Source organism: Pogoniulus pusillus, chromosome 35 (assembly GCF_015220805.1).
Source record: "Pogoniulus pusillus isolate bPogPus1 chromosome 35, bPogPus1.pri, whole genome shotgun sequence".
Taxonomy (NCBI): Eukaryota; Metazoa; Chordata; class Aves; order Piciformes; family Lybiidae; genus Pogoniulus; species Pogoniulus pusillus.
In genome coordinates this window covers 14,392,523-14,412,577 of record NC_087298.1, presented here as the reverse complement: position 1 = coordinate 14,412,577, position 20,055 = coordinate 14,392,523, and the positions used below count along the sequence as shown (strand labels likewise).

At 49.2% G+C, this 20,055-nt stretch overlaps 1 protein-coding gene across 16 annotated transcripts in view; it reads right to left on the bottom strand.

Moving 5' to 3' along the window:
• The window catches only part of DNM1 (dynamin 1), a 62,980-nt gene that overhangs the window by 22,595 nt on the left and 20,330 nt on the right, over positions 1-20,055 (bottom strand). For 12 of the 16 annotated variants that reach the window (XR_010308459.1, XR_010308458.1, XM_064171355.1 and 9 more), the window contains exons 2-13: positions 17,853-17,926; positions 16,476-16,625; positions 13,536-13,739; positions 12,956-13,054; positions 12,100-12,260; positions 11,688-11,830; positions 11,469-11,604; positions 10,570-10,637; positions 9,401-9,539; positions 1,565-1,651; positions 1,307-1,377; positions 819-870 (exon numbers count right to left, since the gene is read on the bottom strand). Coding sequence is in view for 14 of the 16 variants with exons in the window: in XM_064171355.1 (XP_064027425.1) it covers positions 819-870; positions 1,307-1,377; positions 1,565-1,651; positions 9,401-9,539; positions 10,570-10,637; positions 11,469-11,604; positions 11,688-11,830; positions 12,100-12,260; positions 12,956-13,054; positions 13,536-13,739; positions 16,476-16,625; positions 17,853-17,926 (1,384 nt within the window). In the remaining 2 variants the exon portion in view is untranslated. Of the gene's footprint in view, positions 1-818; positions 871-1,306; positions 1,378-1,564; positions 1,652-6,115; positions 6,255-9,400; positions 9,540-10,569; positions 10,638-11,468; positions 11,605-11,687; positions 11,831-12,099; positions 12,261-12,955; positions 13,055-13,535; positions 13,740-16,475; positions 16,626-17,852; positions 17,927-20,055 lie in introns of all 16 variants that reach the window. The other 4 variants (XM_064171369.1, XM_064171356.1, XM_064171361.1 and 1 more) reach the window with 1 other exon arrangement.

Genomic DNA, 20,055 nt, shown 5'->3' with positions numbered 1-20,055 from the left:
TGCTGCTAACAGCACTGAAACAGGCTGCATGCTTACGTGCAGGGAAAGGTCACACGTGAGGAAGAAGATGGATAGCAGGAGTCAGTATCTTCCAAGATTAAACAAAAGCATTTGCTTTCATTCTCTATGAAGCTGCTTCTAGAAGATGTTCTTCTAGCCTAGACAGTCTTGCCATGTCCTCAGCACATCTGGGAGAAGGTGTCAGCAATCCCTTTTTAACTGTATGCACACTCCTTACAGTTCCTGAAGGAATAAGGAACTCCTCTCCAGTGAGGTCCTCTCCTCACACACATCCAGTGCCACCACAACTGTACCACTCTTTGTCTCCCTGTACAGAGGTTTAAGTATTTCCAGTTTAGTTTCCCAGAACAGTTAAGTTTCCCATGAACTCTCTTGAAACCCCTTTCCAGAAAGTTGATAACACTGATGGGAAAGGCAACTAGAAAACAGAATTCTGCACTGTAAGAGTTCAGAGTTGTGTTCTGTACTCCTCACCTCAGAAGAGTCAGCACAACTAGTGAAGGGTCTGAACAAACAGGGATTTACACAACATGAACAAAGATTTCCACTAGAAAACCAAGACCAGATCTTCATTGCCAGGCACCCAGGTTCCCTCTGTGCCAGCTCCCCTTACTGCTACGTGCTCAGTTCTTCCTGACTGCACTGAGCCTGAGACACTGTCTTCCAGGTGTAAACAGAGTTTGATGAGTAAAACAAAAAACTCTGAGCACCACTGCATCCATCCCAGCAGTCCACCTGGTAGCTTACAGGTAGCAAACATGTCCTTGCAGCAGTGGAGAAGATGGAACTTGGCCTACCTGGTTGCCAGCTGCCTTCTTCTTGCTCATCTGGCTGCTTCTCTGCTGAGCACTGCAAACAGAGACATCCAAAACTCCTCAGGCTCTTCTTGATCACCTGAATCCTGCTCCCATCAGACTGCTGTACAGTGAGTTCATGCCCCTCACCACTGGCTTCCAAGCCTTCACGACTCAATCTATTTCCATCTGCTCTCTCAGGATGGCTTAATCATCTCATTCCCACCTGAACTGTACTTGGATCAACTCCTGCTTTTTGCACTGCCCAGAACAATCCTAATACTCTAACTTCCCCTTCTACACATCCCTGTTCTCCCCAGCCTTGCAATACAAAGCCACTGCAGAAACATGCAGTGCTGAGAGCTGAACCCTGCTCCTGCACCACAGAGTCTGCACTGGTGCCTTTGCAACCCATGTACCAGAGCAGTGACAGGACAGAGCCACAGCAAACACATGCAGAGAAGAGGAGGCAACAGGAGGTGGGTGCTTACTTGGCAAAGCCAATGAAGTCCTCATGATTTGTGTTCATGTAAGCCAGCTCAATGTCTATGAGGAGCATGACCTGCCAAAGACAGGTACAGACAGAGGTTAGAGGCTGGCACTGCCACTAGCCAGGACAGAGCCCTGTGCACCGTCCCTGCTCGCTGATCAGTCAGACAGCCCTTGGCTCAAGCCCCTCTAGCCTAGGCTTTTCAAAGGTGTCCCCCCACTTCATCCAACCTCCGCTCCCCCATCCCTGACTCTCTTACCTGATCTTTGGTCCTGCCTTCTCTCTCACGGATGTGGGTGGTGACAATCCTCTCCATCTCCTCGCGCAGGTGCGGGTACTGGCTGAGCTGCAGCAGAGAGCACACGTGCACATGGGGAAGGGGGGCAGAAAGGGGGGACAGTCCCCCACACCTCGGCATGCACACAGACACCCTGCAGACAGCTATTTTCAGGGAAGCTCTAGAAAGCCAGACTTGCAGACAGTTTTTTCCAAGCTCCTGGAGGTCTGCCGTGGGCAAAGTTCATTCCCTCTTGCTGCAGAGAAAAGCCCTTTTCACTCTCGCAGAACCTTGCTGCCTCACCAGGGACCAGATCCAAGCCCACCACAGTCTTCCTGGCATGAAACTTTGGACAAACCCCAGACGTAAACACAATTCTTGCTACTTGCTGTGTTTTTTCCCCACTGAAGTGAACAACTACTCCAGATGTTTAAGGTCTCATTGTAGTAGGCTAAGCAGCTGAATGGTCTATTGCTATGGCCTGGTAAATCCTAGGAAAAGTCTCCCTAGGAAGTTAAGTGGATCTCAACCCCTGTTTGCTGAGGCACTAAGTGAAAATACCTGGCCCTCTCTGTCAACATTTGCTAGATCTGACCAGCTCAGGGGTACATATCCTCTAGAACCATCGTGCTCTGGGCAGGTATTTCTGCCTGCTCACCGCCTGTGCTGGGGCAGGATTAGAGAGCTGGCGTCACATCACAGCTACAACACACTTTTTGCCTTTCCTGCCAACAGAAGCAGGATGACTTTAATAGCTGTGGTTCAAACTTACCTGCTTGCTTAGATTCATAAGGTTCTAGTGATTTCCACAGCAGTAACTGTATGCTTCTCAGGTCAGGCTCATCACAGACGTGAAATGGATCCTTCAGACCCAGGATCCAAACCTTTCTTCCATACTTTGCCTATCCTCTGTGAAATCATTTCCCTCCTTTTTATTTTTTTCATGCAACACCAGGCAGCATTTCCTGACATTACTCTTCCAGATTGCCTCAATGGGGTGTATTAAAAAACAAAAGGAATCTCATTTGTCTAGGATCTGTACTGCACTGCTTTCATTCCTCCAGTTTACTCCAGAGCTTCCTAAACTGCTTTGGCCTTTTGCTCTGTACACACGAGCAATTATGATCTGGTGGAGGGAACTGGCTCAAAGCATGTAGCATCACTACTGGAAACCAGATCCCACACTAACCAGCAGCAGGATTCCTAACATCTAACTATAAATAGTCTCAAAGCATTTCAGCACCCTTGCAGTTAAGCAAGTTGCAACAGCCTGGCTCTAGAATTGAGAACCAGCTTTGACACTGCCTATTTTCAAATGCATGGCTTGTTTGGAACACACAGAACCCTAGGGAGGCAGGAAAAAATCAAGTGGAATCAGTGCTCCCTCCACCACCTTGTCCTGAAAGCACAAACTGAGTGTTCTCCGTGATCTTTGATGCAGGCAGCTGGTTACTCCAGGAGACACACAGGCAAATTCCTCCTGTTTCCTCTGGGGGGTTGCCAGAGGATAGACGGCTAAGTTACATCAAACAGCAAACCATCAAGTTGGAAAACCTCTAAGCAAGTCTCAGCTTCTTTGCTTCAAATTAAAAAGTCAAACAAAAAGCCCAATTAAAATCTCCCACCCCACCCTGCTCCCAATCAGTACAAATGCACACAGTGCTGAACAAGGTGTGCTTCAGTCAGAGCCCAGGTCATCCAGCGAGACTCACAAGCAAACTTAAACTGACAGCATCACTCCCCATGCAGAAGCTTCCAACCCCAAACGTGCACAGAAGAAGCAAGAGTGGGCAAGGAAAGAAGACACAGACAAACCACAGGATGCCAACAACCACCAGGGAACATGCAATAGGGCATAGAGGGGCAAGGAGTTATCACCAGCAGTACAAACAGCACCCAGAAATGCCATGACTCTGAAAGACAGGAGAGCAGGCGACCCTTCTAGGGGTTAAGACATCCCAGCTCAAGTGGGTTTTCAGTCCTGCTTCATCTGCATTTGCCTGATAAATCAAAATACAAGCTCACAGCCCTCTTAGAAACCAGATTTGCCCTAGTGTTCTTAGTTCCCCTCTTTGCAGATTCCAGGAGCCCTTGCCAGCACAAAGATCAATCTTTAGCTGAAGGGCTGCTGGCTTGCAAGACCCTCTCACACTTGTGAGATGCTGCAGTGCAGTCTGGCACAGAAGGTTCCTGCTTTTGGAGAAACACTGGCTAAAACCTGATCCTCCTAAACATGCTTACACAAGCTTTCTGGTGATTTTGGAGCTCCTCTCCATTTAACCAACTTGAAGAAGCTCAAGATCAGGCCAGTCAGAGAACAACTGTTAGTGGCCACCTGACTTGTCAGCTAGGAATCTCCTTTCATACAGGAAAGCTGCACTGTTGCAGCATGCACAGATGGGTTTGCTGCTTTATGGATAGTGCCATGTTGTTCCATCTATGCAGCTCTATTGACTGCACATACAAAGACGTCTGCACCAGCTTGGGTAAAGAGGAATAATTGTGACAGCACACAAACAATCACACACGATGGTTCAGGACAGCAACAAACCAAGGCTACAGGACTGTTAAGGTAATTCAAGAGGCATTAGCCCAAGCAGTCTTCCTTTGAAGAAGCTTTGCAGGACTTTTAGTGAATTCAGAGGCTTGGCTTTGTCATCTGAAAGGTGGCACCAGTCCACAGCCCAGCGTGCTGGGTGTTACCTTAACAATTAGCATCAGTCCTAAAGTAGCCTTTTCCAGATGCCTCCCCTACTAGCACATGCTCTTGTCCACACCAGGCACTTACAGCTATAACATGCAAGGTAAACACTGCAAAGCAGCCTCTGCAGCTGGCACTCTTTGCCTTATGCCTTCAGAAACCAGCTGGCTGCTATCTTGGAATGGTCTACAGCAGTTGCCTTCTCCTCTTCCAGACAGAGATGCAGGCAAGATGAAGCTTCTCATTACATGTAGGACCTTGACTAAGTATTACTGAAACCTTTCATTGAGTTTCCAGCACCACTGCTAGGTGTCTTCATCCATGCACTTAGTTCTTATCTCCAGCAACTGCCTCACTGGCCTTCCCAGCTTTTAGCACAGCCATCAGTCTCCTACAATGTCACTGCTCATATCACCTTCCCTAAAGGATGTACATTGGTTGGAACGCCCTCAAGACTCAAATCCACAGAGCAAGTGGGTATCCAGCCACTCTAGTGATGTCATCCCATAGAGAAACTGGAATTCAACACCCTTGATGTTTTCCTGATCCCTCTCCCTTCCCACCCAGAACAGATATCTCCAGCCAGATACAGAAAAACCATAAGCAATCAAACCCATTAAAGTAAGTAAATCCACAAGGGGATCCGGCTGGAAAGAAGTCACTCTGCCTTGTCACATCTATACACAGAACTGGCGACAGGAGGACTCTGGATGACATGGACTGGGCAGTGCTCAGAGCAGTCAAAGGTGTCCCCTCAACAGAAGTGGCAGTGAGCTCTACATTCCTAAGTAGAGGACCTTGTGAGCTCAGCTCATGCCCTCACTTTGAACTCAAACCAGTTCTTCTCTTCCTTCCCAGCCTAGGGGCATGCTCTTGTGAATCTGGCTGTAGCTCTGCAAGATGGGAATGGTAATTGTCAGGTCTTAAAACAACTCCTGGGACAGCCCCTTCCAGCTCGGTTTCCAGAACACACTTCTGGAGTGCCACAGATGCTCCTGGCCCCTGGCTGGAATGTCTGACCCCAGTTCCTACAGCTGCCTTTGTTTCTTTTCCAGGAGGAACGTGGTGCCCTCTCCTGGCGGAAACCAGCCTAGGAAACACACCCAGCTCCTGCCCCTGCAGTGCTTGACACCCTCCACAGCACTGTTTCCATCTTTCCCTGCCGGTACTCTCTTCCAGATTGAGGCTTCACCTCCTGTAGTTCACGGGCATGCAAAAGGGAAGTATCCAGACCGGCTCCCGCAGAGCACATCCAAGGACCAAGTGATTAGCAGGAGGACAATGCAGGGGGTGCAAGACCCGGGAATGCTTTTCCTCAGGCCTCTCTGGATAACAATCTTCTGTTGACTCTGAACATCTCTTGCAGAGTATCCTGCACCTCAAACTCACCAGCAGCTGTTGGTTTGTCTGTGCCACTGCCTTATCTTTTTCTAGGCTATCTGCATTTTTTAAAGGGGTCCCAGAAAAGCCATGTAAGTTCCAAATGCACTGGCAGTGGCACAGCAAAAAGGGTTTGCAAAGGGTTTCATCTGCACTGAGGTGAACACCACCAAGCCAGGCAGAGGGAAAAGGTACACCAGAGGAATCCACTGGATCCCAGCTCACTTCCCATCTGAAGAGCCCACCAGGTAACACTCACTTTTCTTGGTCTGCTTTTAAACTGCCCTTACACCTGCAGGTTGCTGCTTTCCTTCAGATCCTTTTTATCTCCATTTTCTCTCACTAGGTCTGTTGGAGTTCCTAGGGGTGTGTGTGGGGTTGTGGAGAAGCAGCATGGCAGTGTGTGGGCATGGGGTGGGCATGGACCTTTCTTTGCATTTGTTTTTCTTTACCTTTTCACTACACTTTCTGATGGTGGATGTGAGCTCACTCACTACCATATCCACACACTTCAGACTCGGCTCCTTCAACTTCTGCACCTGCTTTTTCACTATGGCTTCAAAAGCGAGGTCAGGCGTGAAGAGACCCGTTCTGCATGGCAGGGGCAGGGTGGGAGGAAGCAACGAGGAAGAAGAAAGCAAAGCAGAGAAAGAGCAGGAAGAAGGAAGAAAGAAGGAAAAGGGGAAAGAGAGAAAACACAAGGCAAAATGAGAAGTGAGACTTTGGTTCATTCCATTAATTTATTGAACCAGGTGAGCATTGCTATGGGGCCTGTGCACTGCCAAGTATCAGGAGAGTCTACAGGCAAATGGAAGTGGCAAAGGCGAATGAAGTGGGAGCAGCTGGGCCAGTGAAATGGTGAGCTGTCGAGAGCAAAATGAATGGATGGAACTCCCTCCAGGGATCAAGTGATCTCTTCCTGAAAGAAAAGCTTCTTTGGATCTTACGATAAAGCTGCTTGCCACAGCGAGCCACTGCCTCTCTTCCTAGAGCCTCACTTTGTGTCATTTCCCTTTGCCTCAAGCACTCCCCTACCCTTCCCACCACGGCTATCTCCTCATCAATACTTTCCTTACTCCAGGTGCAGGAAGCTCAGACAGCAGCCAAGCTAAGTCTTGCAAAGGTCTGTCACTTGCAGGTTTTTTTGGGAATAAATTCATTGATGTCTCTCCATTTCAGGGATTCAGACCACTCCACCACAGATTTCACCTCACTCACCTCCCTGAAACATTAGCACCCTCTGTAAGAACAGATGCACTCAGCACCTAGGGGAATGCCAACCTGCTGTAGGACACCCATGGCCATACAAAGCATCCATTCTGCCTGAGCTGATGTGCAGCATCAGACCCCACACAGGCTTGTGGAGGTTTAGAAAGCAGCATTAATTACCACTGAAACGTAGCAGCCCAAATTCACAGTGGCTGCACACAGAAAGAGCAGTCCAGAGAGACTAAAGGTACTAAAATATGGCCAAGATTAACCTAGTACAGGACTACTGCACCCAGAGAAATTTTTCAGGGTCTCCTACCATGGTGCTCTTTGTTCCACAGCCTGAGCAGGGGACAGAACTGCTTTGCAAGTGCTTTCAGGAGGACAATATCCCCTTCACACGGCAAGGACATACTTGCCTTTCTAAGGGTAGAATTAATAGTCAAACCTGGGGTGCCTACAGATAGCAACTGATCCCAGGGCTAGCTATAAATGGTCACCACCTAATTTAGACTAGATACTTCCACCTTCACCTCATCTTTCACACCTCTGTGGATAACACCTGCAAGACCTCGAGCAACACCAGTGTTAAAACACTCTTCAACACACAACAGACCTGCAACCAGTCTGCCTGTCAAGCAGCAAAGATCTGGGATGTGACAGGATTCTGCTTCACCCTCTGCCAACGTGCCAACAATGTCCTTTTGAGCAAGTCAAGGCATTTCCAGAGTTAAGTTCACATCCTCCTAATCAGCAGCAGCTTCCTACTAATCCAGTCACCTGCCCAGCTCAATGTGCTGTTTCCCCACCACACCTGGGGGCCCTGCACAGAAAATATAAATAAAAAAAGTAAACCACATCCCCTTCCAGTACCTGAGTATCACCTGAATGGCAGTGTTTTGCTCCCTCAAAGCTCTAAGTACAGCTACCAGAGCGGGCACAGAGCAACCAGCGCTCAAGGCAATTATCAGACACTTAGCAGTAGGATCTGAGCTCAAGTGAAATGCTTTCATCTTGAATCTGTGGAGTTATTCCCCATCCCTGTGGTCTCCTCTCCTCCCTTATTCCCCACCCTGCTGTACCCAGCACCTGATCACTTGAGGAACCTGCTGCTGTCAGAACAGATGTTCTGAAATTGTCAGTAAAAGATGAAGTAGAAAGAAACAGTGAAGAAAGGAGTAGGAAATGGAAGAAAGGATGCAAAGAGAAAGAATGAACAGAAGAGCTCTGAATAGCAACTAATAGATGGAGAACAAATCAAGAGAAGCTTCAGAGGGCATGAAGAAAGAGGGCCCTTCTGATCCAGTTAGCAGGCAACTCTGGATACTTGGCAGCCCGAGGGCCTGTGCTTACCTGTCGCCAGGCTCTAATGGCAATTTTCTGGGTGCTCCCCACAGTCACACACCCCAAGAGAGGACAGCAGGACAGGAAAAGGAAGCTCCTGCAGCACTCTAGAAACCTGAGCAATCTCTCCTTGCATCCACTTTGCTTTCCCAGTCTGTCCTGGGGGGCAAAGCCTGTGCCTGCACACCTTAGCCCTTCTGCAGAGGCTCTTGGCCCTAAGGACTAGGCACTTCAGCAAGCATCACCACTGGGCACTTTTCCCCAGCCCTGCAGGGACAGGGTGCCAGGCACCTCTTGCAGTGCCCAGTTACTCCACCCAAATAGGCAGTGAGGATTCCAGTCTCCAGTGCCCCACACCACCACCCCTAACTGAGCTGCCTTTCCACCAGCACCCAGCCCTGCCTGAAGCAGCCAGCCATGGCTGAGAGGAATGGCACAAGTCTTCATCTTGCTGCCTTCCAACCCAAAGGGCAGAACCAAGGCAGGTTCCCTCCCTCGGCCCCAGTAAATACCAGCATGGATTGCAGAGGAGCAAAACCTGAAGCCCTCTCTGTCTCTGAGAGCAGGAAGACCCCCAGAGATTGATGTTCTAACTCCCTTCTTCTCAGCCATGTGCTGCTCTTCCAGAACAGGACATGGACCAAGCCAATCAGAAACCAAGCCAAACACCACAGGAACCTCTCCCTGACATACTGCCCACATCTGGAACAGCTGCGGCTGGTGTGGGGCAGCCCCATGCACTTGCCCAGCAGCACCCAAAGGCTGGGGGCACTCTCCCACCTCCACAGGAACACATAGAACAAATTTGAAAATTCCTGTCTCTGGACTGGAAAATAAACGCAGATACTAAATTTGAAGTCAAATGTGGCCACAACAGAAATACCCTTGGTTTTAGGGGTAATCAGGAGTCATGCTACAGACAGAGGGGTGGCAGGAACATCTCCAGCACCCTTTGGATCTAAATCACTCAGGAAGCAGGGCCACAGCCCATGCCTGCAGAGCTTCCCCTCCTGTTTGGCTTGTTGGCTGGCTTGGCCCAGGCTGGTGCCACTCAGGTCTAGTCATGCTGAGGAGGTGCTGAGGACACTGCATGTGGCTGCAAGGCAATCCCTGCCCGGGTCACGATGCTGCGCTGCAGCCAGCGAGTGGGTGGAAGGTGCCAGCTCCATGCTGCCTCTGGTTACCTTCTTGGTGCACTGTCTAACGGTATTGATTAACTCCGAAATGACCATGTCCACGCATTTCAGGCAAGGCTCTTTAATCTTCTTCACCTGCTTTTTCACAATGGTCTCAAAGGCCATGTCGGGTGTGAAGAGACCGGTTCTGAACACCCAGGATGGGGACGAGACAAGGCAGGAGGGGGAGAAGGGGCAAGGAGAATGCCAGAGCGTTACACACACATCTTGGAGCAGGCTCCGCCGTCACTGAACCCCAGCATGCGAGGCTAGGGGGGTCCTGCCCCTGGGCGAGCCCTGACTGCAGACAATGGAAAGTGGAGGATGCCTGGCACCTAGGAAGGGGGAGCTGAGGGCAAAATGGGTCCCAGATGGATAACCATGGCCAGGCCAGCCACCAGGCCTAAGGGTGGCAGGGGCTTACCACTCTGCAGTGTCTTTGACCTCAGAGTTGTAGAGCAGATGGGAAGCCTTTTCTAAAAGATTCCCTTAATGCTTAGGACACCAAAGGGGTGGATGGGTTTTGTCCAGCTCAGCTAGTGAACAGGCCAAGGGACAGAACAAAAGTGAATTCAGGTCAGTCTCCATTCACATCCTAACATGCAGCAAGAGCTCTAACAGACACCAGTCTCTGGTCACCTCCCCAGGAGCAGCATGACTCAGGGTTCTAGGGCTGTGCTTGCTGACAGCTAAGCTCTGCTGAGGGGAACACATCTTTGCTAACTATATCCTGGGGCTGCTGGGATTCTAGTGATGGGCATCTCAGTGCTCCCTCAGAGCTCAAGGGAGGAGATGCTCAGTACCAACAACTGTTTTGAACAACTAACTGCTGTGGTCAGTGTGGAGGCAGAAAGTGATAACCAACATTTCAGTTTTAATAACAGACTTGCATCTCTCTTTCCATCCTTTCTAATGTCATGAAATAAGGAGGGAGAAAATCCTGGTCACTTAAGCAATTGTACCTTTTAGGCTTCTGTGACTCTTACATGGGATGAGACAGCAAACTGATTTGGGTCATTGTCCCCGCTCCCAGACTCACGCCATCAGGGTGGTCCAAGGAGGCTGCTCCTCCCTTTTGGCTGACCTACCGTACCTCTGAAGTCTTCTGCTCCACTGGGAAGGTCTAGAGGTATTTACAAGGCTGTGCAGCCAAGTGTCTGCTAGTGGGTGATACGTGCCTGATACCATGGATGTTCTTGATGGCGTAGCTGATCTCCCGCCGCAGCTCCTTCTCGTCAAACTCCATCTGCACCAGGAGAGACCCACATCGGGAACTGCCCAGCAGCGCAGGCCCAGGCACACAGCAGAGCCCCGAGCCAGCACTGCCCGGTGACAAGTGCTGCATAGAGAGCCCAGCCACACGGATTCTACTGCCAGTGCAGACGTCCTGCACAGCCTGCAGCAGCAAAGGGCCTGCATTTACCCATGCCAAGCGCCAGCAGCTCCCGGGGAGCTTCTCTGAGATAGGCAATGGGGCTCAAGTGCTACAATGCCTTCTAAAACGGTTGTGTCTCCCAAAATTCAGCAAGAGGTCTTGGCAGCTGCTTTTTCAGTGAACACCACAAACAGTTTACATGCAAAAATGCACTGGCCAGCACCAGGCAGGCTCTTAGGTTTCACTAAAAATGCCTTGTCTTATTCAGATGCAGAAGAAAAAAATAACAGGAAGCAAGATGCAGAAAATGTAGGAGTGGGAAGACTGGGCAGATTGGGCTCTCAAATCTGTTCCAGCTGAGATTAAAAAAAGGTTTTCCATACTACTTCTGATCAGGGTAGTGTATTTGTCAAGCAAGAAAACTCTCATTAAATAGAAGTCTTCTTCAGGTGTTCTGACAGCAGAACAGCTTCCACGCTGTTCCTGTCTCTAGGCCACTAACAAGGGACAGACAGAAGCAATCTCAGTCCTATGGGAAGGCTTCATTAAAGAAGACAAAAATAAGTTAAAAAGATAATAAAAGGAAAACAATGAAACAAAGCAGTCAAAGGGAAAGATAGATGATGAAAGATACAAAAGGAGTAAGGAGACAGGAGAGGTAATGGAGCAGAGGCAAGACAACGAAGTGGATCTCAGCAGTACCTTCACCAGCTCAAAGGGGAAGCGTTCATGGAAGATGCGGTTAATCCTCGCTCCTCCTGACAGCTCATAGGTATCAATTTGGTCTCCAGAGCCTTCAATGCGTTTCTCAAAGTCCACAGCAAACTGCTGGACCATCCTGAAAGAAAACAAAAAGCATGAAGCAGAAGTCATGGTTGAGCAATCATCTTCAGGGAGGGACACACAGCTGAAGCCACTTACTGAAGGAGAGCTTTGGTCTTGCGAGCAGGGTCATCAGGTCGAAAGCTCTTGTACTCTTCTACCTCCTTCTCAATGGAGAGCAGCTGGCTTTGGAGCTTGTTCCGCAGCCCCGGCAGGGTGTCACGGATGTGGTTGGTCAATTGCTGCACAAGAACAAGGTTTAAGATGATGACAAAGCTCTAGGTTGTCACTGGGAAGAGTTTGCTACCTTTCTACCCAGGGCCCTTTCTGCCTGGCTGCTCTCTCTCTCTCTTTACAAGTCTCACTGTAGCAAAACAATTTAAAGTATTTATCCCTTTACTGACCACAAGTCTTAGCTTGTCCTGTACAGTTCCACCTCAGAAGAGCCCTGCTGGCCAGCCAAGTGATTCTTATGGCAGAGTGAGCAGCAGTTCCTGACAGTCAACAGTACCTGGTTCAGTACTTTCTGCAGATAGGGGGTCCCCATGCGATCAGCCATGTGTCTGTAGGCTGGGTGGGAGAGAAAAAATTTTCTCTCTGCAGCCAGAGCTGCCTGTATGTCCTTCTTGCCATCAATGTCCTTCTGACTTCTGTTGACTACGCCAATGTAACCTGTAAGAGTGGGGTTAGATATCAGATGGTTTCATGGATGAGAAAGTAAATGGGACTCGGACGGAAAAGCAATTTACTCAGCTGGCAGCACTGCAGACAGGGAATTCTAGTGGCAACACATTAGTAGGAAGCAACTGGCGGAGTTTAAAACTAGAATTTCCTCTGAGTAGCCCAGGAACTGGTATGTTGGTCCACAGGACACAAGCAATTGTTCAACCGAGAATCAGCTATTTGTCACTGTCCCTTAGTCACAAAGCACACCATGGCCTCATGCATCCCAAACACATCTGTGACCTCCTCAGGATAGGTATGTCCCAACAGCTCCACACAGGACATACCACAGCCCCAGTGAGTTCATTTGATACACTATGGCAACCTCATCTAGATCAAAGCCAAGGGTAGTCTTTTAGGCAGGAGTTTGATTTTTGCAGCTTGCCTTGTTAAAAGGCGTAAGAAAAGAGAAAGTAAAGATGAGAGCACAAGGCCGTGCCTCTGCTGGGACTCTGTACCCGGGTGCAACACCGGCAAGGTCCCTGTTAACTGCCTGACAGATCCAAACTCTGCTCAGTTCCAACTTGGAACAGACGTGGCTTAACCACAAGTTGCAACAGATGCTGCAGGAAGGAAATAAAGGCCAGACCTGAGCCAGAGAAAGCAGAGGAGGGAGATGATGGACAAAGCATGCAGGCGCCTACCCCTGCGAAGAGGCAGTAATTTATTCTCTAGCACGTCTCGCGCATCGGTTCCTTCATCCATGAGATCCAGCTTGGTGATGACTCCAATAGTGCGCTGCCCTGGGAACAAACACAAACACACCTGAGCGAGCAAACAACTTCAGTGAGCTCGCAGACAGCCCAACATGGCTACTTGAGGGCTCTTGAACTCAAACACCGCGGTTCCCAGCATGGACAAGAGGCCATGAGAAATAAAAAGACAATAACTGAGCTCAGCTTTCAGTCATGACCTGCTGAAACAAACACATGCTCTGCTACAGCAGGCAGAGATTTTAGTGTAGGTAGAATGCAGATGACTACAGGAAAGGAACTCTTCATCCTCCCGAAAATGGGCTTGAACAAAGTAAGAAAAGGAGAGTAACGAAACTCCTGTTACAGTGACTGCTGACATTCACTGACACCTCTCAGAAGAATGTGCTGTGAAGATATAACCCAAGACAACAGAGAGGAGCTTACAGCTACAGGGCAAACCACAACCAAAAGGGAAAAGGAAAGCCAGGCCACTGCCTGCTAATGTCATGCTCAGTTAAAAGAGACTTACCTTGCGGATCCACCTCCTTGGCAATCTTCAGGGCATCAGAATTAGCCAGATCAGAGTTGGCTGGGGATACTGCCAGGATGAGGCAATTCTCTTTGGTGACAAACTGCATGAGCATGTCTCGAATTTGAAACTCGATGTCAGGAGGCTGATCTCCTACTGGGACTTTTGTCATACCTGGTAGGTCCACCAAGGTTAGGTTCAGGACTAGACATAGGAAACAGGAGATAGCACAGGGGAGCAATGAGGTAGGAACATTCTAGTCTGGAAGTGGAATCACAGAATGGTTTAGGTTGGAAGGAACCTCAAAGCTCATCCAGTTCCAAACCCTGCAATAGGCAAGGACACCTCCCACCAGCACAGGTTGCTCAAGGCCTTATCCAACCTGGCCCTGAACATCTCCAGGGAGGGAGCATCTACAGCCTCCCTGGGCAACCTGTTCCAGTGTCTCACCACCCTCACTGTAAAGAACTTCTTCCTAAAATCCAGTTTAAATCTCCCCTCTGCCAGTTTAAACCCATTACTTCTTGTCCTGTCAATATAAGACCTTGTCAATAGTCCCTCCCCAACCTTTCTGTAGGCCCCCTTCAGATACTGGAAGTATCTGAAGCTGGAGCTTTGGTGTCTCCAGTGCCTAATACACATAACAGATGCAGACACACATAGCTTTCTAGTTCCTTTCTGTTACTGCCCAGCCAGAACTAGCTGCTAATTGTTACTGGTTGTAACTGTCAAAAATCTCATCATCCTTCATAGAATCATAGAATCATAGAATCAACCAGGTTGGAAGAGACCTCCAAGATCATCCAGTCCAACCTATCACCCAGCCCTAGCCAGTCAACTAGACCATGGCACTGAGTGCCTCATCCAGTCTTTTCTTGAAGACCCCCAGGGACGGTGCCTCCACCACCTCCCTGGGCAGCCCATTCCAATGCCAATCACTCTCTCTGTGAAGAACTTCTTCCTAACATCCAGCCTATACCTACCCTGGCACAACTTGAGACTGTGTCCCCTTGTTTTATTGCTGGTTACCTGGGAGAAGAGGCCAACCCCCACCTGGCTACAATGCCCCTTCAGGTAGTTGTAGACAGTAATAAGATCACCCCTGAGCCTCCTCTTCTCCAGGCTAAACAGGCCCAGCTCCCTCAACCTCTCCTCATAGGATTTGTGTTCCAGGCCCCTCACCAGCTTCGTTGCCCTTCTCTGGACATGTTCCAGCACCTCAACATCTTTCTTGAATTGAGGGGCCCAGAACTGGACACAGTACTCAAGGTGTGGCCTGAGCAGTGCTGAGTACAGGGGAAGAATAACCTCCCTTGTCCTACTGGCCACACTGTTCCTGATGCAGGCCAGGATGCCATTGGCTCTCTTGGCCACCTGGGCACACTGCTGGCTCATCTTCAGCTTACTGTCTATCAGTACCCCCAGGTCCCTTTCCTCCTGGCTGCTCTCCAGCCACTCAGTCCCCAGCCTGTAGCACTGCTTGGGGTTATTGTGGCCGAAGTGCAGAACCCTGCACTTGGCCTTGTTAAATCTCATCCCATTGGCCTCTGCCCACCCATCCAGCCTGTCCAGGTCCCTCTGCAGGGCTCTCCTACCTTCCAACAGATCAACACCTGCTCCTAGCTTGGTGTCATCTGCAAACTTACTGATGCTGGACTCAATGCCCTCGTCCAGATCATCAATAAAGATATTGAACAGGACTGGGCCCAGCACTGATCCTTGGGGAACACCACTTGTGACTGGCTGCCAACTGGATGTGGCACCATTCACCACCACTCTCTGGGCTCTGCCATGCAGCCAGTTCTTGATCCAGCACAGAGTGAATCTGTCCAAACCATGAGCTGCCAGCTTGGCTAGGAGCTTCTTGTGGCAGACAGTGTCAAAGGCTTTGCTGAAGTCCAAGTAGACTCCATCCACAGCCTGCCCCACATTCACCAGGCAGGAAACTGATCATAAAAGGAGATCAGGTTGGTGAGGCAGGACCTGCCCTTCCTAAACCCATGCTGGCTGGGCCTGATCCCTTGGCTATCCTGTAGGTGCTTTGTGATGGCACCCAAGATGACCTGTTCCATGACCTTGCCTGGCACTGAGGTCAGGCTCACAGGTCTGTAGTTTTCTGGCTCCTCCTTACGACCCTTCTTCCCTTTCAATCACTTGTTTTCACACTGACTGGGGAAGATTTGCCCTCTAAATCCTTCCACACATGCTGTGGGAAGGGGTACCAGCACATTTTTTCACTTCATAACAAATACTGGAGAGTCAGAAGAGTTCCTTCCACTCACGAAAAGCTATCTCCAGTATTGAAGAGCTCAGCTTTGCTGCCCCTATGCAACAGAGTCAGCTGGGCCTTCTCCTGAAGGACAATATGGAGCCCTGCAGGTGTTTAATTGCCTTCCTGGGATTTAAACCCCACTAAAAATCAAGTACAAGTTCACCCAGGCAGATGCTGCACAGCCACGAGCTGTCCAAAAGACACGCACACAGTTGTTCACATTTAAGGGGATGATAAACTGGGAACTAAACATTGCCCTCAGTGGGCACCACCACATAGGCACTGAAATGCAAACAGAAGGCCAAGGGCTACTCAGGAAAGCCATTCAGCAGCTTTCCTTCTGTTCCATTTATTTGCCCAGTAAAGCAAGAAGAGGCAGCAGCTCCTCACTGTAATGCCCATAGTGATGGAAAAGAACAACCTCAGGAGCAGTTTCCTGCACAGACATCGTTTGTTTCAAGGAGTTCTGCTGCCTGCCAGACCCTTCAGCTGTCAGACGCTGCTCCAGATATGGCTAAGGCTGGCAGCTTGAGCCGGCACAGCCCAGGCACATGGAGCATCAAGCCCAAACGAAGCATGCTCACCATCTCATTTCTGTTCCTTGCTCCAGGATAAACTAGCAGTCTGCCTCATCCACCTCCTGACTCAGATGCTGTGTTAGGACTCACCATGGGGAGAGTAGACTCGAAGATTGATGGGCACAGGGGAGATGCCTTTGTTGGAGCCGGTAACACGATCCGTTTCAGCCTCGATCTCCAAACGGACCTCCTCAAAATCAGTGAATTTCTTTCCTTTGCAGTGTAGGAATTCACCATATTCTGTGTATATAGAAGCAGAGAATTAGAAACAGTTACTGAAATCAGAGAAGTTCCCAAAGTGTAATTAAAATGTCACACCCCAGAGCGAAACAAAACAAAAAGCAGTTGAAGGGATGAAGTCTGGCAAGGGCCTTTTCCACTAGAACCTGGCAGGCTGGCACAGAAGTTACTGCAGTCACTTTACCTGATCAACATCTGAGAAAATCCAATAGAGCCAAACATCTTCACATTCCAGCTGCTGTCTCAGCAGATGTGGCATCCTCACTTGTCTTCCTTCAAGTAATAATCCAGGACCCTCTCTGTTACTACTAAACAAATGTAGCACACACCTGCCTGCAGCAGCAGTGACACCCTGACACAGCTACATGAGGAGATGCCTGGGTGCTCAGAAGAACTTGGACTGGCTCTAATTAAAGTGCTGGGGGTAATAAAGTCTCATTACATAATGAGAATAGACTCAGAGTCTTGGGAGACAAAGATTCTTGTTTTGAACTGGCTGGTGGTTGGGATTTTGTGTGTGTCAGCCCTCAAACCAACCCAAGAACCCTAGGGTTCAATTTTAAAAGCCTCCTAAAAGTCATCTCCTTATGGTAGACTGCCAAGGATGGATCAAATTTACATGACAAGAGTGGAAGAATACCCTGGAACATTCACATGTCAAGTCCTGGGTGATTATTAACTTATGCTGGGGGATAAGGGGAAGAAAATATCTTGAAAGTAATTATTAAAACCAGAGAACTGCCAAAAGAGCAGCCACAGAACTGACATCTTTCTTCAGACCCCAGTGTGCTCATGCTGAGTTCTCGTTGCATTCAATCATTGAGCCTCCTTAATTCAGTAAATTATCAGCAGGGTCTGACCTGATCTAGGGTAGGGTGTCCCTGCCCATGTCAGAGGGGTTGGAATTAGATGATCCTTGTGGTCCCTTCCAACCCTGACTGATTCTATAATTCTATGACCTGCTCATAACAGTCACAGCAGCACACAGAAAGGGAAATTGTGATGTGCATTCATGGAGCTCCAGTTACAGAAGAAACTAAGCAGCATTTTGTATCTGGACACTGAAAACATCAGATGTTGAACACACAGACCTGAAAAGCAGATGCAGGTCACTTTCAGTGGGGAAAATTCTTATTTTTTCCAGCCTGTGCACTGTCACTGGTCAAATAAGACCTTTCCTAACCAAGGCAGGAACCTAGCTGGACACAGGGAAGGCAGCTCACATACCAGTGCTGGCGTTCACCAGCTGCAGGACTAGCGGGCGCCTGGTTACGATGCCAGATCCACGCGGCAGGAAGTCCCTGGAATGAAACAGGAAGGTCCAGGTGAGCAAAGCATTGTTTCCTTCCCCCTTCACAACTCTCCTGCTTCTGTAAGCATGCACATGCTCTAACTGGCAACCTCGGGCACAAGAGCTTTGAAGGCACTAAAATCCAAGTGCTCCTGCTCAAGGGGGTAAGAGCTGCTTGTTGTGAGGGAGCTGCACACACAGCACATCTCTCCGCTCTTTTGGCTGCAGTCCAGCTGACCAGCAAGCTCACTTCACCCAGCTTCCTGCACTCCAGCAAAAATCATCTCTTCCATCAGAAGAGAGAAGCTGAAGCACAGCCTGGAAAGCAGCAAGCCTCCTCTCCACCAAATGCAGTTACCCAAATGAAAAGACCACCACTCTCCCTGCACTTATGGCTTGAGAAGACCCTGGCAGCCAATGGCTTGTCTCCACCCAGGGCTTCTCCTGGATAGCTGCTCAAGACCCAAGTATTGCCAGGGCAACACTGGCAGCAGCTTCCTTCTGCATTCACAAGTCCTGAATGTTTGTGTACTTCAAATCACTCCAAAGGAAGGAAGCCTTTCACTGCTCTTCTCCAGACACTGACTCTGCAGCCACAGCCCACAAGCTCTCCTTCGCTTTTGCTTTTTCCAAATCCAGATGCCTTGGGCAAAGCCAGGCATGCTCACTGCATCTGGTGATGACTCTGATGGTTTGTGGCCTGGTTTTCATGTATCAGCTGCTCATGTGGCTCCCCAAGAGCCCCCCAGCACTTCAGAAACCACAATGGATTGCTTCCTCGTGTCACTCACAACACAGCCTCTAGAGCACAAAGGTAGTTTGCTTTGTTAACAGAAATCCCACCTCCATTGCTGGGATCATGGCACACAACCTTGCCTCCCCTGGAAGCTGTGGCAATGAGTAATTTTGCTAATTCAGTAGTGACTACTCGGGGGAGTGAGGAAATCACTCACTCTGAGCATCCTGCTCTTAGTTCTGCATGAGCTTAGCACTGACAAAGGAAGCGAAGATGAGGAATGAGCTTTTGATTTACCACATCAGACAAGGACTTGACCAGCTTTGCTTCAGCTCCTGCTTTGGCCACTGCTTTCCTGTGTAAGGTCCTCTACTTCTCTATCTCTCTTTCCTCTGCTATAAGAGCAATTCTCTATTTGTGATGCTGTCAGAATAACCTGCTAACATCAAAAACTGCAGAATAGTTTCAAATGAAGGAAGGGTAAGGAGGCATCCTAACTCAAAAAGAGTATCTCGTGTGAATTGCTAAAACCTGGAGTAACGGGACCTGGTACTGCTCTAACAGCTGCAATAAGAACGAAGCCCATTCTCATTATTTCAGAGTTAACTGCAGTTTGTCTTTCATTTGTTTTTTATATAATACAGTTCCAGTTTTTCCATTCCAGTGAGATTAACTCTGGAATCTTAGAGGCATTGCATCACTCTAGTAGCTTTCTGCTGCCTCAGCTCCATTCCGATAGGCATCTGTGGTCAACACGTGCAAAGGTCCTATCTGAGCAGCAGTTTCTAGAGTAACGAATCCATCTGAAAGGCACCAACCATACCCGAGGAGAAGGCACCCTGCCACCATCAGTTCCCTCTCTAGCACGCTGAGCTGATACCCTGACTATTGGTCTCCAGCTTGCAATATGAAATCCAGTGCTCTGCACACACTGCATGTGCTGTGCATAGGTGCTGTAAACGTTTGCAGTGCTCTGCACACACTGCATGTGCTGTGCATAGGTGCTGTAAACGTTTGCAGTGCTCTGCACACACTGCATGTGCTGTGCATAGGTGCTGTAAACGTGTGCAGTGCTCTGCACACACTGCATGTGCTGTGCATAGGTGCTGCAAACGTGTGCAGTGCTCTGCACACAGCTTCATATCACCTTCCGGCTGTCTGAGCTGGCCTGGCGATTTCCAGGTGTGTGTGGGGAAGCTCCCGAACCATGTCAGTATCCTGATCCACAAACTACTAGGAGGTCCTCACAGCTGGGCTCCTGAGGTTCCTCTGTGCTTGGCTCCTCTCAGCAGCTACAAAAAGGCTTTATGATAAGCCTCATGGCTGCATAGTGTCACCCCACTGCATCTATATTGTTTCCCATTCTTCCTCATTTTCTCCCTCTCTAAGGGCTTTCCTCCTCC